The sequence below is a fragment of the Danio aesculapii genome, chromosome 1, assembly GCF_903798145.1.
Source record: "Danio aesculapii chromosome 1, fDanAes4.1, whole genome shotgun sequence".
Taxonomy (NCBI): domain Eukaryota; kingdom Metazoa; phylum Chordata; class Actinopteri; order Cypriniformes; family Danionidae; genus Danio; species Danio aesculapii.
Genome location: NC_079435.1, coordinates 48,880,987 through 48,902,449, shown reverse-complemented (window position 1 = coordinate 48,902,449; position 21,463 = coordinate 48,880,987). Strand labels below are relative to the sequence as shown.

The following is a 21,463-nucleotide window of genomic DNA, read 5'->3' as shown; positions in this document are numbered from 1 at the left end:
CTATCTATCTATCTATCTATCTATCTATCTATCTATCTATCGATCTATCGATCTATCGATCTATCTATCGATCTATCGATCTATCTACCTCTATGTATATATTCTTTGATGGCATGTTTAATGGTCAACTTGTCAAGATCCACCTATAGCAAACAACAGTAATTCAGTGATCAAACCTATCCCTGATAGACAATATCAAGTCCCTCCTCACACTTTTATCATGTTCAAGAGACCATTTCACTCAAATATAGATCAAAATATACATATAGAGGACAACTTCTGTTTCATGCTAATTTTATGTTTGATCATAACGAATGATCTCTGGCTCTACTAAAACTTGCTGTTTTGGTTGATTTAATAGAGTGAAGGAGCTATGACGTCACCTTGTAGGCTAATTGGCTGCTAGCATAAAACTGGTTCCCTCGATAAAGTCCCTATAGGATTTTCCCATAGGATTTTTGAAGATTGCTAATTATAAGCTCTGTTTTCAAACACAGTTCATTACACTTACACGTTTTGTCCAACCGGATAATCCTCACACGGAAATACACCTTTTAGCCCTTTTGGATCTTAAATACAAATGCAAGAATTGAAAAGCCAACATTAGGCTATAAACGGACTGTAGTGCATTCAGGGCGCTTACCTGTGACGTCAGCCATCCTGCAACAGGCAACTTTTTAAGCTTATTTTTAGAAATATGGTCCATAACAAAGATTTAATCTTTCGGCTTGTTATATTATAATCCATGATATATTATAAACAAATAAATACGCAAAAACACATCTGTATACGTGCGTTTTGAATAGTTTTTGACATAAGAAATACATTTTGTTTTACTTTGCAGATGTTGTAAAAGTATTAAAACTGTATGTATAAATGTGCCTATATAGTATTATCATAAGACGTATTTAAATAAGTGTATCGCTCGCGTGCACACAGCTCGCTTACCTTAAGGTGAGGTGTGAGGGACAAGTCTATATTCCTGCAAGTTCTATCATGGACACAGAACATTCAGTATTGTTTTTGTGTCATGAAGTACAGCGAAAAGCAGCTCATACAGTCACATATGCTTTTAATTTTAAGGAGGAGCATAAATACTGCAGTTATGAAAGAGTTAAATGTGTAAACAATGAAAAACTAGTTGAACACATTAAAATGACAGTTAATATGTATGTATTTTTTACACATATATTCACACGTTTGCATTCCTGAGAGCTGGAAAGAGACCGGCTGCACTGGTAAGCAGTATCTTTGTAACATCATTTAATTAAAATAAATGATCAACAAATTAATCTGTTTTTACAGGCGAAGGCATTATCTACACACGCTATGAATTTTCAATTAGGAAAATACTACAAACTATAATAAAAAAAATTAATGAAAATACTTAACACACAAATGCAAATGCCCAACGCAAGCGAGCTGCGTTCAAGACCAGCTCAGCTCAGTGACGTATGTCTCTGACACCGCCTGTAGTCCCATTTAGCAACTTCATAACAACTGTCTTTTTACAGAAGCGTAACTGATTTTAAAAAATCAAGAGTGTGATGTAACTAATGTCTTTTAAGTCGTAGAATAAAACGTGAAAGTATCTTGAGTTTGTGTTAGCCACAGACCTTATTTAAGCGATTAAACCGAAATGCCATTTAAAAAAAAACATTTACTTTGGGATGAGGGAACCAGAACTGCTAAAATGCTAACACACTTTAAGGTTTTTGCACACAAATTGACGTCATAGTTCCTTCACTCTATTACATGCAGTTGAGGGACACACCTTTCCTTTTACACTTATTGTTTGAATCCAACGTGTCTTCTTTCAACTAGGGTTGGATATCCTTTGTTTTTGTATTTTTGTGGATTTTTTTTGCCAATCCTTTTCAAATCAATGCTTTTTTTAAAAAAGTACCCTTGCCTGAAAGAAGTGTCTGAACTGATTTTTAAATAGTGGGTGACGCTAAATAACTGTTGAATATTGCTAAAAATAAATCTTTAAATCTAACAATAACTATATATTCAGGCATTGAATCACCATTTACTTGTTCCAAACCAGTTCAGTTTTTTTTTCACAAAAGCAGGTATGTTGATAGTTGGAAAAACAAATACTGTGGAAGTCAGTGGTTACAGGTTTCCAACATTCTTCAGTTTATCTTCATTTGTTTTCAACAGAAAAAAAAGAACTCAAACTGGTTTGGAAAAAGTAAACATTGATTTAAATGAGAGTGTTTTCATTTTTGACTGAACTATTGCTTTAATAAAAAGAAGCAAGTTTCCAGTCCTCTACTCCAGTTCATGGATTTGAGGGGCATCGAATCCATTTGTTATCCGGATCCGAGCCACTACTCATTTGAATGGGCTATATGCACACAGACTTTTAATTTTCAGCCAGGCATTACAACGGCTTGTGGTTTTTCCGCATAAGGTCTTTCCATTACAAAATTGTCACGTTTAAGGTCTGATTTCTTCAAAAATCGGCAATCTTCACTGCCTGTTAGATATACGATATGAAGTGGGTATTAGATTGGACAAGAAGCACTGCATTAAATTACATTTCCCCTTGGCATGTCTTAAAAATATTTTACCTCAGTATTTTCAATGGAATTTCTGTGCTAGCCTGCCACTGACGGCGCTAGTGGTTACAACGGTCTTACATCTTGTATTATGCTTGAACAGCTAAATAAATGCTTAAATCAATTTAACTGAATGTAGTGTTATTACATTACAACATCGATGCTGTAAAAACAACCTTGTGAAATTGAAAATATTTACATTAAGCTTTACATTAAGCTTTCACCAGAAGTTTATCCGTGGCTCTTAAACTCTATCTAGGCGTAGAGACCATTGAGAAAATAATCGTTTATGACCGCTTTTTAGTCACAACACACATTAAAGTGAATTTTATATAAAATCATATTGTACAAATCAGGATCTGGCCTTGCTGCATCACAAATACCAACATTTTAACAATTTATAAAAAAAAACACTTTTTGGACATCGGATATTAGGCATGGATATATATTCCGATCGTGATTTTCGAAAGTATAACATCGCTTTGTAAACGTTTATTATTACCATTTGATGAGACTCCCAATACAGTTTGTTAAAGCGCTTAGACCCGGAAGCTGCTTCGTGTGACGTCACACTTAACAAGCAGATTGAGGCAAAGAAATGGCATTCTGATTTGGATCATTGCATACTAATCATATAGGTATATACTGATCATATAGGTGAACATGAGAGGATGCTTAATAGTACGAAGTAAGCTTTTGGAATTTGCATATGAGTAGCTAGCACTGTGGTTTTGTGTTAGAATTAGAACTGGTACGAGAACATTGTGCTTTTTACAATATATATATTTTTTACCTTTAAAGGTGCCATAAAATGTACTGGGTGGCTATGAGTTAACGTATAATCTGTCTTTCCATATTTTGTGTTCTGGTAATGAGATGTCTGTTGCCTTACCCATAGTTTCCTAATGGCTGCCTCTTTTTTTTTTTAAATAAGAGTCCTACATATAATAAAAATAGGATATATAATAAGCTGGGTTAAACTTGGAACGCAGGGATTTTTGTCACTGTTGTAATGTCACTAGGAAATATTGTGGCCAATCAGATGCTCTTGGGGGCGTGCTTATTAATGATCTCAAGTGTGACAACAATCAGTGATTCAGTCAACCAATTTTTCTGAGGCCTTTTGCTCAAGCTAGATTTGCTCAAGCTAGATACAAAAGAACGAGGAAACAATGGAGTTCAGGGCTCATGCAATGTCATGTTTTAGCTATGACTAGGTTTATACAGTTTCCCTTTCTATTGCACCTTTAATGGCACCAAGCTAATGATTCTAGAGATGACAAAGTTTCAATTCATTCAGATTAACAGGCCTCAGCAATACATTGCATAATATTTAACATTTAGGTCAGTAGACGGAGAAGAGTGGGCTGTTTGAATGCACTTTACTCCACAGGAGAGTTTACTCTACAAAGCACCATCTCTGTAAATGGTTAAAAGCATTGTCCACTTATGATTGGATTTACAAAACCACATCTTAATACCCAGATGTAGACATAGACCTAATGTGTATGTTTTTTTTGTTTTTTTTGCTAAATAGGGGATGACGTGAAGGAACAGGACTATATTGTAGCCCTCCAGCATCCTGTTACCACAGACATCAAGAACTCCATCAAGATCTACGAGTTAATGCTGGATGCACTCGTCTCCTTCAACAAGAAAACTCTCATTCTCTTCCCGAATATTGACGCAGGTCAGCTCTTGCTCTCGTTTTTTTTTGTTTTTATTAATTTCTCTATGAGGTTCTTTTTTTTTTAAAGTCCCTCCAGGATTTTGCAAGTCCATTGAATCTACATTTATACGTGATACGAGCGAGAATACGAGATTTTTGTGTATTTTCACACAGGATTTTCACACTTCTTGAAGGTACTTGAATTTCAGGCATATGGATTCAATCCCTGGAAAATACTTAAAAACAAATATGGGTCCTGGAAAGTGCTTGAATTAAATTTGAAATGATTTGTGATGGTGTTATTTCAACAATTGTATTGTGCGGCTGTCAGAAACAGAATGGAAAAAAATGAGGAAATCTTAATTTAAAATACTAAAATTTAAATCTTTTACAAGAACTTTGTCAAAATAATCCACTTTTTTAATTAACGTAAACATACAAAAAAAGTATAGTAGCAGAAGTCATAAAAATCTAATAATAAAAAGCAGAGAATGCAAAAATCTGAGTAAACGTAACAACAAAGTCCTGCTGTGATTGAGTAAAGTCACAGTTTTTATGTAATACATCAGAGGTGGTCAGAGGTCCATCTTTTTTTAAAGACATCCCCCTTGTTTCTTAAGTAGTATATAAATTGTTCCATTAGTATTGTTTTATTCAAAAGTTGTATGAACAGATCAAATGCTGGAGGCCGTAATGTACATTTTATCAGTATTTCAGAATCCATGTTTGAATATTACCAGGAGTGTTGGGAAAGTTACTTTTGATGGTAAAGCATGGCAATATTGAGTTACTCCCAAAAATTAACTAGTTGCGTTACTTAGTTACTTTTCGTGGTAATGCGTTACGTGACTTTTGAGTTATTTTGAGTTACTTTTGCATTACTTTTAATTACTGATAACTTTTTTCTTTCTTTTTTTAATAAAGGAGTTCTGTCAAGTCACTTTATAACCTACATCTTTATTTACCTTTAAAAAACACATCAAAAAATAATATTTTAGGATAATGTTATCTGAAAACGTTCTGACCCCTGAGCTATACATGCCATATAAACAGATTAAGGAAAGTTTAAAGCAATGCGTTTGCTATTGTACATTGAGACAATCCTGTTTACCTTTTCTTCAATGCATTCAAAATAAGCAACACATTCTCTCATTGACTACGTGGTTCACTGTGACTAATTTAATTCAGCAATTTTTTTAAAGCTAATTAATTAAACTAAAAAGTAATTCTTCAAAAAAGTAACTCAAATTAACTTATTTTTTTTCAAGTAATGCGTTACTTGTTACGTAGAAAAGTAGTATTAATACATAATTTGTGTAACTTGTAATGTGTTCCCCCCAACAACGATTAACAGCATTGAATTCTACAAATTTTATTAATTTTTGAAAATGACATGTTCAAAACATCATCATTACTCTGATATTTGAACGTCAATATTAATTGTAGATGAAGTGTTAGACAGAGTAAGGACTTTCATGGGGCTACATGGGGCTTTATTTTATTGAACGTTTACGCGGTCAGTATATCGAGTCTAAATATTGTTAAATATAATGCAAGAGAGAATCTGATAATGACAAATGTCTCGTTTTACCAGTGAAAAAAATGGCCTAATGACAAGCATATGTCTCAAACATAATAATTCAACCTCAGAATTATGAACAGTTGTATTCTGATGTAATAATTTTACTGTGCATTAATGACCAGGACTGTCTATTCAGGTCCACCATTCTAAGTCTATACAAAATTTAGCATTGTGAACCAACAGTAGACCTACACATAGGCCTCATATTATTGTTATTTTACCATATGTTTTAGAATAACAATAATAATAGCCTACTTATATTAACCTTTATTTTACATCTACAGAATCGTGAGAAAATCGTGATCTTGATTTTAAGAAAAAAAAAATCGTGATTATCATTGTAGCCAGAATTGTGTATCCTTACTGTATATGCTGTGGGTGGGAATTACAACGGTGCTTGACTTAAAATCAACAGTGCTTTAAAAAGTCCTTGAATCTGTTCTTCATAAAAGAGTGGGAACTCTGTTCGCAGTAAAACACAAAAATTAAAGCAACTGCCATTTGTTTTGAGAAAGCAGTTAGTTTAGGCTGCAAATATATATTTAATAAAAAAGCCCCTGCACCTGCACCCAAAGTGCCCTATAGGCTGTAATGTACTGTCTTCTGCCCTGAGTGTGTGTGTCTGTGTGTTTTTCTCCCATTGATAAGCTACACATGACCCTCAGCCACTTTATCATCCGTGAGTTAGAAGATAACTTAAGCAAGGATTCCAGAGATAGACTACACAGTTATGGTTTGTTTTGAGTGTTAGTTAATGACAGGTAGACGCTACTGGAGAAGCAGTCAAAGCAGAGCTGTTTTGTCTTGCTTTAAAAAAAAAACTCCAGTCTGTTTACAGAAACACCATCAGTCTAAACATCACAAGGGCACTGACGCCGAGGCCGTCTGTTAGCCATGCTGTTTTTATGCACCTGAAAATAAAGTGATCCGTTGAAAACGCATAGCTGTGTTTCCACTTGACCGTGAGGAGCTTTAAATGTTATGAGAGAATATCTGCAGTACATTAGTATTAATAAGTAATATGATAATTTGTCAATGAGTGACGACAATTCAAACATAATTCTTTGTTTTGTGTTTGCTGTGCTTCATGTAGTGACAGTTTACTGGTATTTGTTCTTCATTCACTTTCATTGGACAGTCTTTTATGAGTGCTGAGTTTTATCCAAAGTTAAACTCTCAGTGCTCCTAAAAATGTAAAAAAATCTGTTAAATAGACAGTCAAACGCTCTCATGTAATAACTTTCTAGTATTATTATTATTAGCCAACTTTTTACATGTAACATAAATGTGTGTTAATTAGTAATTATGTTACTGTTATTGTACTATTATTTATTTTTTTAACTTTTATGTACTATTGAAATATCTTTAATATATTTAGTTTTTTTGGTATTCTTTAGTTTTCATTTTACTTTTAATTTAGGTTTTAGAAATCAGTGGGATTGTTGTAAATATTAATTTCTTCTTTTAAAACTTAACCTTTAATGTCAATTAAACTTGACTAACTTATTTTATTGTTGACGTTCTTTTTATATGTTGTTCTTGTTTTTCATGTTTTGTTCATCTAATATTTATTTTTTATTTTGTCTTAGCTATATCAATATTCATATTTTATTTAATGTTAGCTTTCAAATAGCATTTTTTTTAAATTTATTTTAATAGTTGCCTATATGAAAGACTGTATCTATCGGATGTATGTGTCTCTCACACACACAAAGTCAAAAATGAAAAAGTTTAACGTCTCACAGATTCATCTTTTAAATTCATATTTTAATAGGAAGTTATACAATATTATATTTGTGCATGTACAATAGATTAGTCAGTACTGAAGCCCAACCTGGAGCTTATCTAACAAAATAACTTACGATAACAGTCCAAAAACTAGTACACCCAAATTTATATGTTGTAGAAAAATATTAAATACAAATTTATAAAAGAGGAAAAATCAAGTGAAGCAAAAAATTGAACAATTTAGTTGAAATTTATGTAGGTTGTATTTTTTTTTGCAATATTTTGCTTGAGTTTAATTACTGATCTTTCAATTTCTAAATATGTTTGGTGACTCGAGTTTTCCAGAGAAAGCCAAGTTAACCCAATTAAACTAATTAAGTCTTTAAATTGTAATAATTTGGATTTCAACTAAATTTGTTTATATATTCTTTATTATTAATCCCCAAAATGTACTCTCACAATCTCAGATTTTCTGTCAAAACCTCTCTGAATATAGTAGTTGTTAATATTGTGCTGTTAATGGCACACTGCTCTGTGTTTGTGTCCTGCAGGCAGTAAGGAGATGGTCCGTGTGATGAGGCGGAAGGGAATCGAGCAGCATCAGAACTTTCGCGCAGTAAAGCACGTACCGTTCGATCAGTTCATCCAGCTGGTGGCTCACGCAGGCTGCATGATCGGGAACAGCAGCTGTGGAGTTCGGGAAGCCGGAGCGTTCGGGACACCTGTCATAAACCTGGGCACTCGACAGACGGGTCGAGAAACGGGTCAGAATGGTCACAAATATTACCTGTCAATGCTTAGAGAGAAATTCAGGCATATGAAGATAGTGTTTTGTGATTTTTGTCTTGAATGAACAGTAATACAGTAAATGTTTATGAATCTGTTTTACCAATGTATGTGTTTTTATTATAGGGGAAAATGTTCTACATGTGCGAGACGCAGACACTCATAATAAAATCTATCATGCCCTCGAGCTGCAGTTTGGGAAACGCTACCCCTGGTAATATTTTTATTATTCTTAAGCATTTTTTACATTTGTACTTAAAAATACTTGTATCTGCATACATTAAATATCAGTTAAAAATCAACGTTATTTTAGAATTATTTATGTACTTGTATGGGTCAATATTTTAATATTAAGATTTGTGGATGTTGTACAGGTTTCTTTGTTTTTTTTTTTCTTTTTGTATTTAATTTTTGTTTAGCTTTTATTGTATTCAGATATCATTTATTTGAGGATTTTGTTTTAATGTTTTTCTTTGTTCGCTTTGTTTCATCTTTAGCTTTGTTTCAGTATTTTTAGATTTTTAGTAATTGTTTTTGATTTTGATTTATTTAGTTTTTTAATCTTTTAAACGTTTCTTATTTTTATATTTAAGTTTAAACTTTTTAAGCCCCTAAAAAATCATTCTAATCAGTGTTATTTTAGTATTATTTATATACTATTGGATTATAATATTTTGAATAAAAAAAATTTAATTTTCAGTTAAATTTTACATTGCAGTGGTCCCTCACTATAACGCATTTCGCCTTTTGCGGTCTCAGATTTTTTTAGTGCAATTTGGCTTTTTTTTTTTTTTTACTAGCACATTGTGTTCTGTGTCCTGATTAGAGTTGGGTACTGAAACCGGGTGCCATAATGTCAAATAATTGTGTCACTGATTTCCATGTAAACGTAGTCACAAACCCTAACCCTAGAAAACAGGTGTTCCCTGATTTTGATGACAGCCTTTACACAGGTTTGTGGTAAGCTAATGTAATGTTAATTGCATTATGCAAATCTTAAACTCATGCTAACAAACAATGATCAAAAGAAATATATAAAATATGAATTGATGTACACTTTAAACTTTAATTATATTGTTCAATTAAAATGATTAAAATATATATATTTTTTGTGTCAAATAAAAGATTGTAGAGTCCACCATAATTTTGTGTCTCAAATGTATCGGTTCAGGCCTCGTCGATATGGGCCACCTTTATCAGGCTTGCGTTTCCACTGCCAAAAGTGTACCCTTTTGGTGGGCATGGTGTACGACAGAAAGTTTCAGATGATGTCATTTTTACTCGAGGAAATGTCACAGTAAAGCTGTACAGGTCGTTCACACATCATATGAGAAGCACTTCTCAAAAAACAAATGCTTTATACACAAAAATACTTGTGTATATATGTTCATCACTAACCTTTCTATTAACATGATTTAATTATAACTGCAGGTTAATGATATAGCCTACTGTAATGTCTGCAATTATATGTAATAAATATATAAATGAAACGTATAGGAACACATACAGACCCTTACACACTCAGATTTGTTATCAATTACAGAAAAACTACACACTGTAAACATTTAGTCCTTATTTGGGTACAAAAACAACACACAACATATAGCCCACAGTCAGTGCAAACCTCTCATATGTGTCTTTAATCTTCACCAGCACATGTAACCTCTGTTAGAAAGTAATTCTGCATTCCCGAGTTCATAGTAGTCCAAAGGGTGATGATAATAGATAAACATGGCAGTTTGTTCATGTTTTATGTTGCAGAAAGCATGATTTGCTTTTTCGGGCTTCTCCTGTTTTTTCGCGCTTCACTCTCGCATTTATCCCTTTCTGAAAGAATCAGATGTCAGAAGCGCTTCAGTAATCACGCACACCTTATTAATATGAGCTCAAGAAGTTCGTAATTTCAGATATAGACACGCGGTGAGCTCTCTGGAGAAAGTGAAACCGCACGCACTTTTAGACGGGCTCGTAAAACAACAACAGGACACTGCAGATTTTGTTCTTCTTGGCTTTGTGACTGTTAATCAAGATGACGACAAGGTTTGTTTGAGCTCAGGTCGACTACGGCTTGTTATTATATGTATATATTATTACAGTGTAATGTCTGGACTGTGTATTTAAAACATGGCGGTTCCTTTGTGTTCATTCTCCTGCTTCTGGCAGTGACACTTCTCTGTAAACCAATAGCGTTCAGCTGCACGTCTAGCTCCGCCTTTTGGTACCTTTTTGTTGGGCTTAGGTACCCTTTGGAAAGGGTGCCCAAAAAGTGGTGCAGTACAGTTCACTTTTAGGTCCCTTTTGACAGTGGAAAAAGCGTACTGAACCGTACCAGTCAGTGGAAAGTATCGATTTAGGCTATAGACCATTGTCAATTAATCTCCTTCATGCCGTGTCTCCTGTACAGTACAGAATGTGTTCAGCTTTCCAAATTTACATAAATCTTCAATCGCTAGCAGTGCGACTCTGAAGTGCTGGACTGTATGTTTGCAAGTTTTCTCCCCTATAAACACCAAAAGGCAGTGGAAGATGCTATCCATCACACAAAAAGTTCTAGACATGCTAAATGAGATAGAAATTACGCAGCTGTAGGGCGCCATTACAGAGAAAATGAGTCTTTGGTTCATTACATTCAGTTTTACAGCTTTAAAACAACGATAGTAATTAAAAAAATAAAGCTGAGTACTTTGCGTATTTCAAATATTGCAGCTTATTTTTAGAACGTAACTCCTACAATTAATGAGGGACCACTATATATTTAATTTTTTGCTTTTGTATATTTTAAATGTCATTTTTATAATATCTCTACTCAGATTTCAAATGGTCAGTCAATAAAACTCTTTTGATTTTGATGGAAGTCTCTTTAATACCTCAGACTCTAAACTTGTCATGTATGTTCCATCTTTATCTGCAAGCTCCAAGATCTATGGAGATGGAAATGCAGTCCAGCGCATCTTAAAGTTCCTGCAGACCATCGACCTCTCAGAGCCTCTGCAGAAGAAGTTCTGTTTCCCTCCAGTGAAGGAGTGCATCTCGCAAGACATTGACCACATTCTGGAGACCCAGAGCGCACTTTCTGTCGACCTGGGTGGAACAAACCTGCGCGTCGGCATCGTCAGCATGAAGGTATAGACCTTTTTGTTAGAACGGAAAATTACCCATTATGCTTTGCGTGTATGCGCAAGGAGAATGCTAAGAACTTCGGGAGGGCAGCTGATGTGTATAAACGGTCACATTTGGACAGCTTTGAAACGATAGTTTTAATCTATTTTACTTGCTTTTAACGTCTTTGAACTAATCCTGTTGTCGATCAGCGCCACCTCCTGGACTGATCATTTTAAAAATGTGATCTAATATGATAGAAAACAACTGCTGCGAGGTATTTTTCCCTCGTTGTCAGACGACATCTTGTGCCGTTTAAATGAAGCCTCATCATCGCTAAAGTGAATATTTTCTCTTCTTTTCAAATGTGACCAACCCAAACATGTGTAATTCACCAAAATGTTTGACACACACGTAGCCTGTACTGTCTCACTAACACAATTGATTTAATAAATGTCACAAAGTGCCGTTTTGCAATGTTAGAAAAACTACACAACAATAGAAGTACTACACAACAAAAACTAACTACATGAAAAAGAACTGCTCCCGGTTAGAATCAACAAGCAAATCAGCCAGAATAGTATCAGTAACAGACTTTTATTAGTAATTTTTGGAAATTGCATGGCTTAAATACCTGCTAGATTCATGCCAGTAATATGGCTTGCTCTTTATAATGCAGTGAGGTGTTGTTTGTGTGTGTGCATTGAAGTGCTGCGGAGTACAGTATAACAGCTGACAGGTCTGAACTGACGCTGTATTTCAGCATCTGATCTGACGGCAGACACTGAATTAGGAGAAAGTTTTTCTCTCACGCTTGAACCACATCTGACAGAAGCATAACAGCTTTAACACACATCTTTCAAAATCAAAGTTGTGCATCACAAAAACACTCCGCAAGCCACTCAAAACGATATTGACAACCATTTTCAGATCAAGATTTACCAGTTGTAAACGCTGTAAACGGAAGTTCTTAGCATTCTAGCGGAAGACGCTGGCCGCTATGGCGGCCTTCATGCAGCAACGAAGAAAAAGGTTTATACAGAAGCACATATGATATGATGATGTAATAATTCACCAGTGAAAGTGCAGACGTGAACTCTGAGATGTGGAAAGTTCTCAACATCTGTGTTTGCTTATGCCAGGATGTGAGTGTTTGCCTGAATGTGACGTGGACACGCATGTGTGCTTGTTTTATGCTGCAGGATATGTCAGTATTTCATTCGTTAGACATGAACTGTTTGATCAGAAAGATTGTGCAATCAGCAAACAAGAGTTCTTGCACTGCAAACTGACGGAAAAGCCATTTGATGTGCTTCACTTTCAATATTTGCTGATGGATGAAGCATTGGCCTATTTAAATGCATACTTTTGGACTCTTTATTTTACTCTCTTTACAGTGTTTCTCCAAATTGACCAAATTATTTTACATGGAAAAAATATCCACTGTCTGTTTTAGAGCCAATGCTAGATATTAAAACCAAAACAGCCTGTCAAAAATAGACAGCAGCCAATGAGAGGGAGAGAACAAAAGCTGAAGTGACGAAACTAAGCAAACGATGCAAGTCACAACAGAACACAAAAAAGCCGGATGTCATTTCAGAGTATTTTTAAAAAAATGCTAACGATTTGCAAATCCCTGGTAGTGAGCAAGAATTACTGTGGAAATGGTACTTAAATGCTGCTTTGATTGCGGTTTGTTTATGTGCAGAACTAGTTCTGGTTTCCCTTTGTGGAATGACTATACAGAATACCGCCCCCTGTGGGTATGGAAAGATACAGCGTCTAGAGCAGGCACAGAACATACATTCTTCTTTCAGCTGGCATGTTTTCGCAGAGCTTTTTGGTCCAGACGTGAGGTGAAATCAGTTTTTGGGCACTTTTTTTTTGTCCACACAAAAATGTATATCCATATTAATGGATATATGAATATAAACGCGTATCTGGGGGCTCAAACCACGACCACGTCCGACCAAGGTGAAGATTTTCCGGAACTCCAGGTACAGCATGGTCATGTGGACACTACTATCGGAGTTTTTGCCTCATGACGTCAGTGTGCTCACTGTTGTCTCCTTTCTTATTGGCCAAAACGGCTGGGTTCACATCAAATTCAGAAGAAGCGAATGAGGCAAATTTCGAACGTTCTCGGCTAACGCATTGCGTATTCCGCATTGTTCGACCACAGGATGGTATTGCGCCTCTGTTCTCACGTTCACATTAACTTATGCAATTTACGTATGCAATTTACTCACAAAATTGCTTAATTCCCCATTTGGTATGAACCCTGTTGGTTTGGGGTGCGTTTTTTTTTCTTTTTAATGAAAGCAGGGAAAACTCAGTTTATAAAAAAAAAAATGTACCTGTGTAAATGGCCTTGGTCTGTTCAAGGCTTAAAGGGGTAGTACGTCGGATTGAGTGGTTGAACTAGGTATTACAGTCCAATTTCAAAATATAGGAGAGGGTTTTTTTCACCCGGCTTCTTTGATGCAAAAACGGGTTGCCAGATTGACGACACAAGCAGTGAGCATGCCTCATTGTTGATCCTTACAATGCAAGCTGCTTAGATCAAATTTACATTTATTATATTTATATTAATGCTAATTAAAAACTACCTCATGGGGATTTTTATAAATCAGTGTCTTATTTTGGAGGCTGCTACCGTTTTGTGGAGATGACATTTTTGGCAGCACCTGCATATATTGAGGCATGAATGTAACCCAGGGTTCCAATATAAACTTGGCAGTAGGCGGAGTTGCACAGACAAAAACAAAGACAGACAGTCTGACACTGAATGCACATTTTCAAAGGAGAATAACTGATTTTTGTATTGCTTTTCAAATGGACAAGTACACTGTAAAAAAATGCTGAGTTCCACACAATTCTTTTATGTTGTCCCAACACAAATTAACTTAATTTTGCTAATTGAAGTGGATTGAACACAAAGCAATTAAGTTGTCCCAAAAAACCCTCAAGAGTTGTGTTTACAATAACAGTAATTTTTTGAGTGTATGCTACAATGTTTCTTAAATATCTGCAAGCATTTTATGGTAGTTTTATGCATTAGTAGCGTCAAAAACGCATATAGAGCAGCTTTAAAATATATTGACGATGTGCATTTGTGTTTCAGGGTAAAGTGGTCAAGAAGTATGTACAGTTAAATCCCAAGACGTTTGAGGAGAGGATAGAGCTGATTCTGACCATGTGTAAACAGGCCATGGCAGACGCCGTTCACCTCAACTGTAGGATCCTGGGTGTGGGTATGTCTGCTCTTGACCATGCTTTAAACTTCTGTTTAAGAAGTAAACAGAGAAACAATTCCTCCCTCATAGATCAGACCTATCATCAATGGTTACATTTTAAACAAGTGGCAAAAGGAATGGGATACATGGATGAATAATAAATTGTATGAAGTTCACCCTGAAATTTCAAACCAAACCTAATACCTTTTAAGATGAGATTTGATCAAGTGATTTTTACCTGATGTCATGTTGAACAGACTCTACTCAATGTTTGTTATGCTAAATTCCTCTTTCTGTAAAAAGTATTATATGTGGACTGTTCCGCTTTTTACTGCAGAAGTTTTTTTGATGAAATGAACTCACTCGGAGAGTTATTTGTTAAGTTTTAACTGGAAAAATTATATAATCTTTATCACATGTATTTACGTAAAAAACATATTTAAATTTATGTATTTATTTGTCTGGATTTTATTGTATTTATTTTTAATTAACTGTTTTAATTATTGTATTTTTTTGTCTATCTACTTGCATTGTCTTATTTGTTTGTAAACAGCTCGTAACTATGCAAAAAAAATTTAAGTCTGAAAATGAAGTTGTATCATATAGTATTGTATCATAAAATAGTCGTATTGTATTGTGCTGTAGTGTATCCTGTCGTAAATAGCCGTATTCTATCATATCGTAAAATAGCTATATTGTATCGTAAAATAGCCGTATTGTATTGTATCATAAATAGCCGTATTGTATTATGTTGTTTCAAATCATAAAATAGCTGTATTGTATCATAAATAGCCATATTGTAATGTGTTGTTTTGAATCGTAAAATAGCTGGATTGTACCATGACGTGAAATAGCCATATTTTATTGTATCGTAAAGTAGCTGTATTGTATTGTATCGTAAAATAGTCGTATTGCATTGTATCGTAAAATAGCTGTGTTGTATCGTATCTTAAATTAGCCTTAATGTATTGTATCGTATCGCGAAATAGCCGTATTGTATCGTATCGTATAATAGCCTTATTGTATCGTATCATAAAATAGCCACAATGTATTGTATCGTAAAATAGCCATATTGTATCATATCATGAAATAGCCGTATCATAAAATAGCCACAGTGTCACACGTAAAATAGCCATATTGTATCATATCATAAAATAGCTGTATTGTAAAATAGCCACAGTGTATCATATCGTTAAATAGCCATATTGTATCACATCATAAAATAGCCACAGTGTATCGTTAAATAGCCATATTGTATCATATCATAAAATAGCCACAGTGTATCGTATCGTAAATAGCCAAATTGTATCATGTCATAAAATAGCTGTATCATAACATAGCCAAAGTGTATCATATCGTAAAATAGCCATATTGTATCATATCATAAAATAGCTGTATCATAACATAGCCACAGTGTATCGTATCGTAAAATAGCCATATTGTATCATATCATAAAATAGCTGTATCAAAACATAGCCAAAGTGTATCATATCGTAAAATAGCCATATTGTATCATATCATAAAATAGCTGTATTGTAAAATAGCCACAGTGTATCGTATCGTAAAATAGCCATATTGTATCATATCATAAAATAGCCACAGTGTATCGTAAATAGCCAAATTGTATCATATCATAAAATAACTGTATCATAACATAGCCAAAGTGTATCGTATCGTAAAATAGCCAAATTGTATCATATCATGAAATAGCCACAGTGTTATCGTATTGTAAAATGCCATTGTTGCTGACATGACATTAAATAAAATAAATGATGATGTCTGCTTTTCTGCCATATCCGTCGATACATTTACTTTCTCATTAATGCTGTTTTTTTGTCTGTTTCAGGTGTGAGCACGGGGGGCCGTGTGAACCCTCAGGATGGCGTTGTTCTTCACTCCACCAAGCTAATAAAGGAGTGGAGTTCGGTTGACATCCGCACGCCCCTCTCCAGCGCCCTTCATCTGCCCGTGTGGGTCGATAATGATGGGAACTGCGCTGCCCTGGCTGAGAGGAAGTTTGGCCATGGCAAAGGCGTGGAGAACTTTGTTACCATTATCACTGGAACCGGTTCGTTCCCTTTTTAAGCTCTACTTTTTATGCATCGTTGCACATAAAAAAACATGAATGACAGTGGATTTAAAGTTATACCCCAAACATCCAAGCTTAACTTTTTGTTCAGCAGCCACGTAACTTGACTGTTTTTTTCGGCATCAATGTCTTTATGTATCTGTATGTATTAATTAAATAAAGTCAATAAAATTGAGATATAGTAAGTAAATAATTGAGAATATACTGCTATATAACCATTGAGAGACCATTTTCAGTTTCTTTAGATTTATGCATCTGAGTACAATGTTGATATTTGTTAAATTATACAAAGGTTTGATAACATTTTGTCTACATTTCAGATAAAGATATTGTCCAAAAATGACAGTTGGGTAGAATAAAATTTTTTCTATTTGTTGTGATTGAAGATTTACATAGTTTTTCCACTAAATATTGTTGGTATTAAAAATGATCTAAACATAAATTATTTTAAGGCAAACCAATGCTCTACATGACATTTATATATATATATATAATAATCTTTTTTCTTTTTTACATATTTCCCAAATGATGTTTAACAGAGCAAGGAAATTCACAGTATATGGGTTAGGGTTAGTTAGTCTTTGTTTTATTTCGGCTAGAATAAAAGCAGTTTAAACTTAAATCTATTTTAAGGTCAAAATTATTAGCCCCTTTAAGCTATATTTTTTTCGATAGCCCACGGAACAAACCATCGTTATACAATAACTTGCATAATTACCATAACCTGCCTAATTAACCTAGTTAAGCCTTTAAATGTCACTTTAAGCTGTATAGAAGTGTCTTGAAAAATATCTAGTCAAATATTATTTACTGTCATCATGACAAAGATAAAATAAATCAGTTATTAGAAATGAGTTATTAAAACTATTATGTTTAGAAATGTTGAAAAATACTTCTCTGTTAAACAGAAATTTGGGAAAAAATAAACTGGGGGGCTAATAATTCAAGGGGGGCTAATAATTCTGACTTCAACTGTATGTGTCTGACTTCATGAAATACGGGTTTCTTACATTGGGAACCTCCAGATTTCTTAATTGTCCTAATAAATAAAGATGAAAGCTGATGGAATTGGCGTTTTTTGATGTAATGGGCTAATTCTGCTATTCTTGGTGTCTTTTTATATGCAGGTATTGGAGGTGGTATAATCCAGCACAATGAGCTGATCCATGGCAACACGTTTTGCGCAGCTGAACTGGGACACATCGTGGTGTCTCTGGAAGGGCCAGAATGCATGTGTGGAGGCCACGGCTGCATAGAGGCCTATTCGTCAGGTCTCGCTCTGCAGAGAGAAGCCAAGAGACTCCATGATGGTAAGAAAACAAACAAAAAGAAAAAACACAAAGCCGAGTGACTTCATACCAGCCTCACTCACTCTGGTGAGTAGGTAGATAAAAATCAACTTCCAGTTAAGTTTAAGTTCAATTCTATTAGTTGTTTCAAAGCTTACCTGAAAAGAATAAACACCGTAACTTGATTTTTACAGCTTTTATAAGCAGAAACCACTAAGAGTTGTGTTTGTAATAGAAGAGCTGTGAATCTCAAATCTGCTGGCAAACAAAAGGAGTTTGTGTTTTAATGACACACTTCTTTTGGCTTTTGCTAACAGAGGACTTGCTGCTGGTGGAGGGTATGACTCTGAATAACAAAGAACAGGTGAACGCCATTCATCTGATCAACGCTGCTCGACTCGGCAACTCCAAAGCAGAGACCGTCCTTCACACTGGTGAGATCTTGCATACACATCATTCTCACACACGTCTGAGAAGCTGAGATGTCACAATGCTGGAATCTATACCTTAGTACTCCTAAGTCAGTGTGAAATCAAAATTTATAATGTTTATTTTGCTAGCCAACATTGTTATTCTTAATGTAGACCTATTACACAAAAAAAACAGTTTTATAAGGGCTTTAAACACAGCTGTGTGTCAAAAGTCTGTAAATATAATCAGCTTCTAATGGTAAAAAGATATTTGTTTTATTTTTTAAAATCTCACTTCATTAAAAACAGAAACACTTTGACTGACATTCTAGCTTTAGACTTTAGTCTTGTTTTTGAATCTGCCACTATGTTGACACATAGGCATTTGTAGCTCCGCCTTCTTTTGAAGATCTCATTTGAATTTTAAAGCTACAGTCACCAAAATGGTGCAATTTGGGTCAAAGCCTAAAAGGGGCTTTAAGAAATTTAGAAAACTTTATTTGTTTGGTATTTTGAGCTAAACTTTTACCTACATGCTCTAAATCAGAGACTTAAATCAGGAAACCAGAGACTTATTTTGCTTCTTCTGAAAAGAGGCATAGCAGGTCTCCTTTATTAGTCCATTTAAGTTAATCCACTAAAAATATTTATTTGTTTTGGTTAGGGATGTCCCAATTTTCGAGTCCGAGTCTGAGTTATTTTATTTTGGTCCTAATGCACCCAACACAGTCTGAGCTGGGATTGAACCTGTGCATGGGAGTCAGTTGCTCTAACAAGGAGGCTAAAGACCATGGCCTCTAGCATCTGTCCCAAGAGCACCTTTTGAGGTCAGAGAAGTGAAGTTTACCTGCATAGCATTTGGCTAGCTGGCCTCCGTTACACTCACCCACCCTAAACCTACAGACACATTCTGGAGACACAAAAAACGTCTCTTAAATATTGAAAAAGGGGTCAAATAAGCGCCCTTTAAAGAACACCAACATTTAGTATCATCGCTGCAGCATTCATTGAAATCAAAATTGATCAATCGATTGACAGTCTTAGCATCAACACACATCAAAACTTGATCACTTTTGAAACAGTGTTTTAATCGGTCTTCACTTATCTTTCCCCACAGCGGGTACAGCTTTAGGTTTGGGCATCGTGAACATCCTGCACATGATCAACCCGTCTCTGGTCATTCTGTCTGGGGTTCTGGCGGTGCACTATGAGACTCCGGTCCGCCAGGTGATCGGCCAGCGTGCGCTGCTCACCGCACAGGGGACCAACGTCATGGTGTCCGACCTGGAGGACCCGGCGCTGCTGGGAGCCGCTAGTATGGTGCTGGATTACACCACCCGCAGAACTTACTGAGATATCACTCACAGACTCACAGAACCAGGGCCAATCATGTGCAGCATCCTTGCTTTGAAGGTTTTTTAAATCGTGTAGTAATATCTGTAGGTGCTGTTTGCGACTAATTTTAAATAATAAAAAATAAAAGTTTACATTTACATAATTTAGTGTGTATTAGGTAGATTTATTATGTATATGTAAATACACACGTCCATCTATATATGTTTATACATGTATAGAAAATGCTTATTTATATTAATGTATACAATATTTATATATATATATAACATATATTAATATATATGTAATTTTATGTAAATATTTTTAAAGTATTTGTGTATATGTGTGTGTGTGTGTGCGCATTAATACATTATATAAATATACACAGTACACGCATCTTATGTAAATACAAACTTTTATTTTTGTATTTTGTCCTGATTAATTGTTAAACAGCACTAGTCTTTTATTATTTGGGATCAAGTATTGAAGAATAAATTAATTTTGGGGAGAGAGCTCTTATTTAATGTTTGTACAAAGGAAAACACACTCTGTGTGTGTCTTGCGTTCTGTTGTTTGTGTTTTTTATTGTTTTTATAAATATTCCTATGTAAAATGTTTTACATGGGTAAAATCATGGCTAATTTGTTGCCTTTTTTGTCTTCCAGAATTATGTTTAGCTTCATTAAACCAAACATGTTTGAGTTTAGTTTTTGCTTTGAACACAGAAGAAGGTCATTTTTCATAGCATTTTTTTGCTATGAATATCATATCAAAACTCAGATACATTTTTTGAACATCTCGAGGGTGACTAAATGCTAGGTGCATTTTAATTTTTGATAAAAAGACATTCAGCGGTATGAATCGGAAAAAATGCCTGTCTGCTATGTTTTCAAGCATTGATAGTAAAAGCACTGAACACGGTTACCTTTTCTTGCTGGCGAATTTATTTAATATATTCGAGTTCTGTTGTAAACATATTGAATATACATGTGGGCCGAAGACGAGATGCCCCATTTATGATTTCCACATCAAATACAATGGTTTTATATACACTGAAATCCTATTAAATAGAGGTAGAAATTCTTTTGTAAAAAAATTTATCTGTCAAATGGTTGAGAAAAATAATCTTTCATTGTCATTCACTGTCTCACTTGTGCTTCTGGAATTGTCTAAAAGAAACAATGATCGTATATAATGTTGCTATATTTGAAAAGCTTGTTAATAATTGGGTAAAACATAGTTGTTTCAAGAATAGTGGAAAATATAAAGATTTAAAATTACATTTATTCAGATTTTAGGGGCACATTGTGCGATTCTTAATATATACACTCACCGGCCACTTTATTAGGTACACCTTACTAGTACCGGGATGGATCCCCTTTTGCTTTCAGAACTGCCTTAATCGATATAGATAGATTCATCAAGGCACAGGAAACATTCCTCAGAGATTTTAGTCCATATTGACATGACACAGCCACACAGTTGCTCCAGATTTGACGACTGCACATCCATGATGCGAATCTCCCATTCCACCACATCCCTAAGATGCTTTTGGATTGAGATCTGGTGACTGTGGAGGCCACAGAAGTGCCACTCACCGGATATTTTATCTTTTCGGACCATTCTCTGTAAGCCCTAGAGATGGTTGTGCATGAAAATCCCAGTAGATCGGC

At 34.8% G+C, this 21,463-nt stretch overlaps 1 protein-coding gene across 3 annotated transcripts in view; it reads left to right on the top strand.

Moving 5' to 3' along the window:
• Nucleotides 1-20,039, top strand: part of gne (glucosamine (UDP-N-acetyl)-2-epimerase/N-acetylmannosamine kinase) — a 43,399-nt gene extending 23,360 nt beyond the window's left edge. For all 3 annotated transcript variants that reach the window (XM_056461758.1, XM_056461749.1, XM_056461740.1), the window contains 9 exons: nucleotides 4,105-4,257; nucleotides 8,098-8,310; nucleotides 8,459-8,546; nucleotides 11,245-11,455; nucleotides 14,556-14,685; nucleotides 16,514-16,735; nucleotides 17,884-18,066; nucleotides 18,363-18,479; nucleotides 19,573-20,039. In XM_056461758.1, coding sequence (XP_056317733.1) covers nucleotides 4,105-4,257; nucleotides 8,098-8,310; nucleotides 8,459-8,546; nucleotides 11,245-11,455; nucleotides 14,556-14,685; nucleotides 16,514-16,735; nucleotides 17,884-18,066; nucleotides 18,363-18,479; nucleotides 19,573-19,808 — 1,553 coding nt within the window. In that variant the 3' untranslated portion in view covers nucleotides 19,809-20,039. The remainder of the gene's footprint in view (nucleotides 1-4,104; nucleotides 4,258-8,097; nucleotides 8,311-8,458; nucleotides 8,547-11,244; nucleotides 11,456-14,555; nucleotides 14,686-16,513; nucleotides 16,736-17,883; nucleotides 18,067-18,362; nucleotides 18,480-19,572) is intronic.
• Nucleotides 20,040-21,463: the final 1,424 nt, after the last annotated feature.